Source organism: Fundulus heteroclitus, unplaced genomic scaffold (genome assembly GCF_011125445.2).
Source record: "Fundulus heteroclitus isolate FHET01 unplaced genomic scaffold, MU-UCD_Fhet_4.1 scaffold_218, whole genome shotgun sequence".
NCBI classification, from domain to species: domain Eukaryota; kingdom Metazoa; phylum Chordata; class Actinopteri; order Cyprinodontiformes; family Fundulidae; genus Fundulus; species Fundulus heteroclitus.
This window is the reverse complement of record NW_023396630.1, coordinates 266,310-275,998: the sequence shown is the minus strand read 5'-3', so window position 1 is coordinate 275,998 and position 9,689 is coordinate 266,310. Positions and strand designations below refer to the sequence as shown.

Here is a 9,689-nt window from a genome sequence, read left to right as displayed (position 1 = left end):
TACCATGGACTAACGGGCTCCAAACAATAGATTTTTAACAGATGCAACACCTTATCTTATCTTATCTTATCTTATAAAACTATGCCTTATAAAACTAAAAGAAGTGGACCAAGAATGGCGCCTTGGTGTGCACCTCTTCATTTTTCTGCAATTTTAATAGATATATGTGGGCCGTTGTAATTTTATTCAGAAAACTAAATGTTCCAAAAAGTAAAACACGTTTTTTAAATATAAAGTGACATTAATCTACATGCATCTTTTTCCTGTCAAAAGGTTTTCATAAAGTTTTGTTTCGTTTGCCCCTTACAGGGAGATTGCTTTCACCAGGCAGCTGCAGAAACAGTCCCCCAAGCTGTGCTACTACTACCTGGGCTTTTACATTCACTCCTGCCCCAAGATGCGTTATAAGGTACCTTACAACAACATGTACACTATGTTTTCACAAGCTCAAAGCTCCTCACCTCACCCTTACCCTAACACATTTGTTTAATTCTGTGGTAACCCCTCAAAAAACATGCCTTTACATTATTGTCCTCTTGTGTTTGTCCAGTGCTAACTGTGAATCTTTTCTTGCTAATACACTTCTTTATTAAAACCCGCATTTTAACAAGAGCCGATGTTCATATTCAGGGAGCATGAGGCCATTTATAACAATTCAGCTTGCTTTTTCTCATTTATATAATTATTGCGTCTTGAAAATAAAACAGTGAAGCTGTAATTTCTCTTTTTAACGCAAGCAACAGTGAACATTTTGAAAATGACGAAACATCCAGTGCTTAAAATAAAGTTTAGTACCATGTGACTAAAACCATTGGGAATAGTTGTTTTTTTTTCAGGCTAGCCTGAGATGAGATCAAGTTGACAGAAAGCAATATTTTCTTTGGGTGTGCAGTAATGATGAAGTTATAAGTGGCCATGTCCAAATCAACTTTTCTGTATGTTTTACCCAAACATAATTAGCTGCAGTGGCACTGAGATATGTTGTTAGCCCAGTTGTCAAGAAGTAATGATAAAACAGGCATTCTAGAGGTAGACTGCTCCTGATTTAATTTATTTTAATTTAATTTATTTATTTGACAGGGACACGGTACATTAATTAGCAATGCTGCAAATTCACCAGAATTAGCCAAAAGGCTATTTTTCACCTGTTGTCCCTGATGAAAACATCGTAGACAGGAAGAAGATGCAAGTCTGCTGAAGGATGTATGTCCTTAGAAACAAAATGTTGTCCAGCAGAATCTCTTCTTAGTACCATCAATCTGTTTCTCTCAGGATAAGAGTTGACAACATTCGTTTTAACGAAGTACCAAACTAGGATTCAGGATTTAAAAATGCCTATCCTTAAATGACTCTGATCCAAACCCAGTTATAATTTATTTTTTAATCCCTCATAAATATTTTAAGATGATGAATACATTGCAGTTAAAGTTTTATTCTCATTCTATGCTTTTGTCTCTTCTCTGCTTCTGCCATCTTTATCTATTGTGGAGCTTTCCCCTTTTTATGTATATTTAAATGTTTTACTGACCTAATTTTAAGAAAACAGATATTTAAAACTGTGTTTTCATCAATGGGGAGATAAACCAAAGCACGATTTTGCCAGACTGGACCCAAAATGAGTAAATCTTCCGTTTGTGCTTTATACAGTCAAAACATTGAGATCCAGGTAGGGAAATACATCAAGCTGCTTAATGCAGATACAGTTCTGCAGCAAAACCCGCGGGTGCTTCATCCTGAGATGTTTGTACATTTACAGTTCTGGTTGTGGAGCATAGATCTTTTTCTCTTGAATAATTATGGTGCACGCACCCCATGCATGGAGCTGCTGCAGAGCTGGAGAGCTCTTTCAGTGCCAGGGCGCTGCATCCCGCAGGTCGTTCCTCCCGGCTCCTGTCAGAGTTTATAATCTCTGCTGCTCACAACAGACTCAATAACTGCTTACATCAGACTAACGGTGGCACCGGTCCTGATCCGATCATGTATCGTTTACACTGTCTACCAGATACTAAGGCAAACGTAGCTACTTCGAGATGCTGCTGCACTATCATGCATATTGCATTTTATCTTTATTGTATATTCTGTAAACAGCCTGAAGTTTTTCCACTGTTAAACTTGAACATTTCATCTTATCTTTGCCAGAGTATGCCATAACAATACTATGAAATATTCACTCTGGTATTTTTTTTTTTTTTTTACCTTCTATTCTTGCAGTTTCTTTAGAACTAACTCTAGTTTGTTTATTTTTCTCCTCTTTTTTCCCCCACTGCTAATAATTGTGTGTCCTTGCCACTGTCACAGCCGAATTTCCCCATTGCGGGACAATAATGGATTTCTTATCTTATCCCATATCAAACATTTACAAGCATGCTCGTATTGAGACTAAAGCCTGCTAAAAAAATCTATAAGTGGAGGGAGAGCAGTGAAAGAAAATAGTCTTTTCAAGTCCATCAGTTTGTCCGAGGTTTCCCATTTATTCCCTTCTCTTTTGTTCATTCACACCACCCTCAGCTTCTCAGTGAGATGTTCCCAGAGATTGTTCCTGTCCATGGGAGACTGATGTACTGTTGAAGATTATGGCAAACCGCCATATCTTTTAATCTGGCTCTTGGTTTGCACGGCGCTCTGCCCAATTTCTCAGTTTGACAGTGTGTGCGAGGAATGCGCACGAGTGTGTCCTGCTTGCGTCTGTGTGTTGTATCAGGATCGCAGAAGGTTCTCTGAGAACTTGCGTTGTTGCCACAGCGCCTCACCCTCTCATGCTGGCATTTACTACCCCCTCCCCCAAGATCCTTTCTTGTCTGTTTGTCGTTGCGGCGTCTAGCTCACAGCCTCCTTCCTATTTTACCCTTGGGGAGGGAAACACAGAACAAGGGTGAGAAGGTTGGCCGTTTCCCACCTTTGGACCCTCGCAGTCCCACAGCAAAGCGCCCCTGTTCAAACATGCTCCCAAGCAACATGCGCATTGTTTTGCTCCTCTGTCTGATTTGCATATTTTCAGTTCATTAATGCACAGACATACTGTGGCATTGTTTGGCTCTTTAAGACTGCTTTGGTGTTTTTTTTGGGAGTTTTGTTGGTGTTTTATTTGGGATCTCACGCTTGCTTCCAAGCGTTGGGACCAAGCTATAAGCACTTGAAACCTAGCGGGCACCACTCAAGCCATTCAAGCACCGTTCCCCTACCTGTGAATCCTTGTTTGATGTCGTGGCCGATTTTTGATGCTTAAAGTATTTCTGGAAGAAGATTGTTTTAAACAATATTTGGATTGGGATGTTTTACACTGCAAAAACAATCTAAAAATAAGTAAAATGTTCTTAAAGTTAGTGTATTTATCCTTGATTTGAGCAGGTAAATAAGATGATCTGCCAATGGAGTGAGTATTTTGAGCCCTAAAATAAGATAATTGGACATCCTGCACTTGAAATAAGATGATAGAGATATATTGTTCCTATTTTAGGTGCAAAAATCATATTCCATTGGGAAATCATCTTATTTACCTGCTCAAATCAAGGACAAATGCACTCATTTTAAGAACATTTTACTTATTTCTAGTTCCGTTTTTGCAGTGTACTTAAATGAGACATCCAATGGTACAAAGAACATTCAAAAAGGTTGTGGTAGTTCATGCGAACAATAATTAAAGGTTTTCTCAAATGCCTCCACCATGACCTGCCCATCTTCTTAAGATCCTAATCACAGCGTTTCTACAAGGTCCTAAAAATTCTTAAATCGGAGCTGATATTCAAGAATAAAGACTTTCCTTTCTCCAGCTTTGGATTTGTTTTCGAAACATGTTGAGTTTCCAGACTTTAATCCCTTTTTCTGTTATCTAAACAATAAAAATCTCAATTTCTGTAAACTTTATATACATTTTTTTTTAAGATCCAGCACAACTAACATTTTTGTTCATAAATGATAATTTTGTTATTTGTGTTGGTGGAACAGAATCTAAAGATAAACACACAGAAGATATCAGATTTAGTTGTGGTTTAGGTACCAAACAAAGCAGTCACTTTTTTTACAAACTTAAATAAAGTGTCGCAGATTACAAGTTATGTTTTAAAGAATGTGTATTTACTGTTGGTTAATAAATATGTATTTTATTTAGTTAAACCTCTGAATACAGATGTAATTAGTTTAAACAGGGAGTTTGTATATTGAAAATTAGAATCTGTAAACAGGTTTCCCCATTTGAAATGTTGGAGAAAAATGTTCTAATGATGAATAAGTAATAATGACAAAGAATACAATTTATCTGGGACATCTGTTTGTTTGTCTGTTTCTGTTTGTTTTTTGTTTTATTTTTTTAGATATTTATTTATTTTTTAATTTTTTGGATGGACCAACAACTTTAGGTATGACTTATGGAAAGAAACCCCAATCCTTAGTGATTTTGCACTAAGCTCAAAGCACAATGACTAACTTTGGCATCATTGGCATCCCATACAAACTTCCTTGAATCACTTCCATCAACTTACTTGGTTATTCCTAGATGCATTGTTGGTCGATATTTATTGTGTGTTCAAGCTCAGTGTGAAGAATCTAGATATTATAACAAAACCACAAGGTCCATGATGCTGTGCAGCATCACATTCAGCCTTCAGAAGGTTCTTGCTCTTTATCATGAGACACTATATGTAACAAAGTAGGTTTGAATATAGGAGTTTGAGTTGTTGCTACAAATTCAATCATTGTGAAGCAGTCTAATATTTACTGTTAAGGTGTTGAAGTTAGTCAGCCGCCATGATAGAACAATGGACTCAGAGGCCAAAACGACCAAAACTGATTACACACTGCAAAAAGTGAACTAAAAGTAAGTAAAATGTTCTTGAAATGAGTAGATTTCTCCTTGATTTAAGCAGGCACTTAAGATTATCTGCCAATGGAATGAGTCTTTTTATCCCTAAAATATGATCATTGAATATACTTCACTCGAAAGAAGAAGGAGATGAGCTATTTTAAGTGCAAAAATATTATTCTATTGGCCGATAATCTTATTTATCTGCTCAAATCAAGGGCAAATAAACTCATTTGAATTTTTTTTTTTGACTTATTTTTAGTTTAGTAGATCTATTTTTCTCATCGGGACACATAGTAAGGCTGGTTAGAAACGCTTTTAAATGGACTTGCTGCTCTTTTCCCAAGCAAGTGAAGGTCATTGCATTCTCCCTAAGAACAGAGAAATATAGTCTCTAACTCAAGGTGCGAAGAGCAGAGTTTGTTCTGGCCAGGACATTTCATACTTCACAAGAACTCAAGCATCAAACTTCTGGGAAGACCTCATACGCCCCCATACTCCCCCCACCACAACCTTTGCATAAAACAATTGTAAGACACGACACAAGAAACAGCTTCTGCCCACAGTATGTGTCCAAAACAAGCTGCAGGAACTCAAACAGGGACCGCAGGAACAGAATGGTCTGGTTATCCTTGCAACTCTGGGAGAGAAAACAAATTTCTATGTTCTTGAAGAGCATATATTGGTGTTTAGTCATCAGAATTTAGCATCTTGTTTGAAAATAATGAGAACATCCGACAACTTTTAATGCTTTTAGAGTTCTGAATGCACAAAGTCCCGGCTACTACGGCGGGGTTATTTCAAGCTAAATTACAATCTTTACGGTCACTAATGCCACTGTATCCGTTATATCGCAGATACATTTAATTTAATGTTAAAAATCTCAATTTTGATTGTTATTCTTGAGCTGTTCACATGAAAGACCATCCTTTCTGCGGAGTGCCAGCTCTGTATGCGGAGGGTGACGGCCCCATGTGAGACGAGCTTGTAAGCGCTGCCAACGGCAGGACGTGGTCCTGTAGAGAAGCCTTAAAGGGTCCTCAGTAGACTTGAAGTACAGCCAGAAACCGGGAGGACGCCTGGCTGGTGTCAGACTCTTGCCTTTGTCCCCATCGCAGGGACTGAACGTCCCACAGAGTCTTGCTGGTTTGGCTGGCGCTTCAGAGTTTGACGTGACATTCTGCCCCCGGTCCATTCGCCCTCCCCGGCTTTCTGATGTTGAGCTGAAGAGCAGAAGGCGAAGCTGTTGGGAGGCTGGATGAGTGCAGAGGTCTTGGGCCTTCGTTCACTTGTCTTTCTCACGAAGCTCCTCGTGTGTTAAAGCCAACAGTTGTTTGAATTTCATGACTTGTTTGAGTCTGGTGGCTTTCCGCGGATATGCACAAGCCTGATGGCTAAAAGATCTAAACTTTCAGGAGTGATGATCTCAGCCTTCCATGTTATGAAGGACATTTATAGTCTGGAATGTAATGTGTGCACATCGTGGTCAAATGCACATCAACTATGGTAATAGTATGAAGCACGATATCTATGCACAGCTTTTTTATTGGGCTTTACGAACAAAAAGCCTGTTGCATGTGCAAGATTTATTAGATTTTAGACATTAGACACTTGAAGATGTTTTAAAGTTGAGGCCAGCTTGGTAAAATATTTAAATATATTAATTCACAATATGCCTTTTTTGATTCACACAAGTATTTATTTTCCTCGTTAAAAAAACACTAACTAATGCCAACTTTATTATTTTGTAAAATTCTATTTAATTACATTAAAACTTTTCCCTTATTGTTAAACATGTGTACAGTGTCACTTTGAATTTGTCACGCGCTCATCATGGTCATTAATGTGGTATTTGATTTGGGCTTTTGACAATGCATGTTTTTGCCCTCCCCGGGTTTGCCATATTATTATATTATCAATAACTGGGCTGATAAGTTAATTCTATGCTGCTTTAGAAATAACTTTAGATTAGCTGTTTTTTTATCACTGATTTAATGTGTAAATCTGTGACTTTGCCATTGTCACGCCCCAAAGGTCCCTATTGTGGGACAATAAAGGAGTATCTTAATACATCGCACGTCTTCAGTGAAATTTAAAATCAAGAATTGGTTTCAGTAGGTTATATTTTTGGTAAATTGGACCCGCCTGTCCACTCATATTGGGTTAAAACCTCAACTACAGCCATTAACAATGTTCTGGCATAGTTTGTAGGCATGTAAATCTCCAACTTTATAACGATATGATGTTGTATTGATTTTTTTTTTGGATAAGGATACGATATTTGTCGATCATAACATTTCCGATCGATGCTATATTATCTACCCATCCAAAACTATTATTTACATCAATATCAACTCACACAAATACCCGAATATCATTTGACAATTTTATTTCTAAGCTCTTACAGATATCAGGCATATGAACCAAAAAAAGCATTTTTACACTTTACAAGTAAAAATAACAATAGGTCACCTGTTCTCTATAGTCTCATTCAAAAATAAAGGCGTATCTTAAGAATGAGGATATAGAAAGATATTTTTCATTTTGCATCGACGTAATTGGATTGTTAACCATTGAATCGATGTGGATCGATGTATTGTTAATAATAATAATAATAATAATAATTTGGCTGAGTATTGGACTGGTCTTACAGACAGATTTGCTGTAGTTTATTTAAATCTGTTGGTTTGCTCTGCTTTTTAGGCTATTCCATACATTCTCAGCATAGTTAAGGGATTCAGGGCTGTCTAAAAGCTGAATGTTGGCCTGATCTTTCTATGTAAAAAGTAGTTCTGACATGTTTTTGGGACCGTTGTCCTGCTGGAACACCCAGTTTTGTCCAACTTTCAATCACTAGCTCACTCCTGGGTGTTTTACGGTCCGCGGGCCACATTCAAACTTTGGAAATCCTCAACATGGCTGGACGAAAATTGGAAATCAAACATCCTTAAGTGTAAATTCTGGATGCAAACCTATGAATGCAGCTTTTATAAAAAAAAAAAAAAATCAGCTTTATTTTGAAATGAAAGTGTTGCGTGGACCGTTGTAAGCCAGCTCTGCTTCGATAAAGAGATGAGAGATCTGCATCTTGACTGAGTGTAAAATTTCTCTCCAAAGGGCAGCTGCAAATTTCTGACGACCTTGAAGGTGTCTGTTTCCTTATTTGGTCAACATCCTCGCAGTTCCTGGCAGACTTTAAAGAGCACAGATGAAGCGTTTTCAACCACTTCCATTGACGACCTCCTCTCGATCTTAATGTTTTGAGGCCTGTTGAAGTGAGGCACAGTAACAGTAACGTCAAGCGGTTCTCACTCTTGTTATTATTGTGCAGTGAAAGAATGTCTCGCTCTGAGCTCAGGAAACCATAAAATTTTCCACAGAGCGCACAAAGAAAGGAGGAGTTGGTAAAATAGCTGAAAAAAAAAAAAGGAGGAAGAGGGTAGATGAAAGCAGGGGGGGGGAAAAAGTGACAAAATGTGTGCCAAATGAGAAAAGGAGGTAGGATGAAAAGGAGTATTTGTTTTCCGGCGGTACAGACTCTTTTAAAGAACCTGTTTTCGCGGCAGCTGCACCTCCGTTCCCTTTCAGCCCGACTCCTCCTTACCCACAAATAACAAACGCTGTGAGAGAGCCGGTCAGTTTGCCGGAGCCAGCCAGCGCTTTTCCACACGGCCAGAGCCTGTGAATAAAGACGACCCGAAATTAATCCATCCAGGTGTCAGGGAGCGTGTGGAAGAGTGCATTAGGTTACAAGTGAAAGAATCTGGCGGTGGTTTCCATCCACCGCTGCGGTGCTTATGTTTGTCTTAATCAGCGACAGCCTGCAGGCTTTTCTTGTCACCTGCTGCACAAACCTTGTGCTTTTGACGTAAATTAGAGAAGACGTACAGTGCAAAAACAGAACTAAAAGTAAGTGAAATTTTCTTGAAATCATTGTAATTTTCCTTGATTAGAGCAGGTAAATAAGACTATTTGCCAATGGAATAAGATTTTTGCACTTAAAATAGGAACAATTCATCTCCGTCGTCTTATTTCAAGTGCAGGATGTCTAATTGTCTTATTTTAGAGATGAATTGTTCCTATTTTAAGAGCAAAAATCTCATTCCATTGGCAAATAGTCTTATCTACCTGCTCAAATCAAGGAAAAATACACTAATTTCAAGAAATTTTTTGCTTATTTTTAGTTCCCTTTTTGCAGTGTAGCACCTCCTAAATAAGGAGCGTACTAGAAAAACATTTTTTTTTCTTCTTTGTAGGAAATGCACAGATAAACTGGTAGCACAGATGTTTCGTTGTGGTTTTCCTTGAGCTTTAACGTCGTCTTTTACCTAAATCTCTGATCGTGCAGCTTTTCCTGATGGAAAAAAAAGAGTCGTCCTCCATAAGAAGTGTTTAATGAAGGAGCTTTCAGACCGCCTTTCTGTCCGCTCGGATTGGCAGCGGCAGGTAAGAGCACGCTAAAAGGCTCTGAGGCACATCTGTCATGATTCCGCCGGGCTTCAACTCAGAGGAGCCATCAACGGGAGGCGTTTCATGCGTACGTGTGTGACCTCACATTCGCTGCGTCACTCGTTCAACATCTGGGTAGATGGAGAGTGACTGAGTGAATCGAGGCATTCAGACGCCATTATCTGTGTCCACCACCTGACGGTACGCGGCGTTCTTCCCTTAGATTATTTTTGTTTCATCATGGCAGTCGTCTCTCTTTTTCTGTTTATGCAGGGTCCTGAAAAACAGCAACGTCTTTTTGTGTTTAAGCTTTCTTGGATTGCCGCTAACAGGGTTCCTGCGGATCCTTAAAAAGTCTTAAAAGGCATTGAATTCTGTAATATAAAACTAAGGCCTTAATTGGCATTAAAATGTCTTAAATCAGTTTTTCTTAGGTCTTAAA

The 9,689-nt window shown here is 38.5% G+C and overlaps 1 protein-coding gene across 1 annotated transcript in view; it reads left to right on the top strand.

Annotated features, from left to right (window-relative positions):
- Nucleotides 1-285: 285 nt before the first annotated feature.
- Nucleotides 286-9,689, top strand: part of LOC118559085 (arginyl-tRNA--protein transferase 1-like) — a gene marked incomplete at its 5' end in the record, with an annotated part of 36,049 nt that continues 26,645 nt past the window's right edge. The window contains one exon of the mRNA XM_036129790.1: nt 286-409. Within this exon, the coding sequence (XP_035985683.1) occupies nt 286-409 (124 nt within the window). The remainder of the gene's footprint in view (nt 410-9,689) is intronic.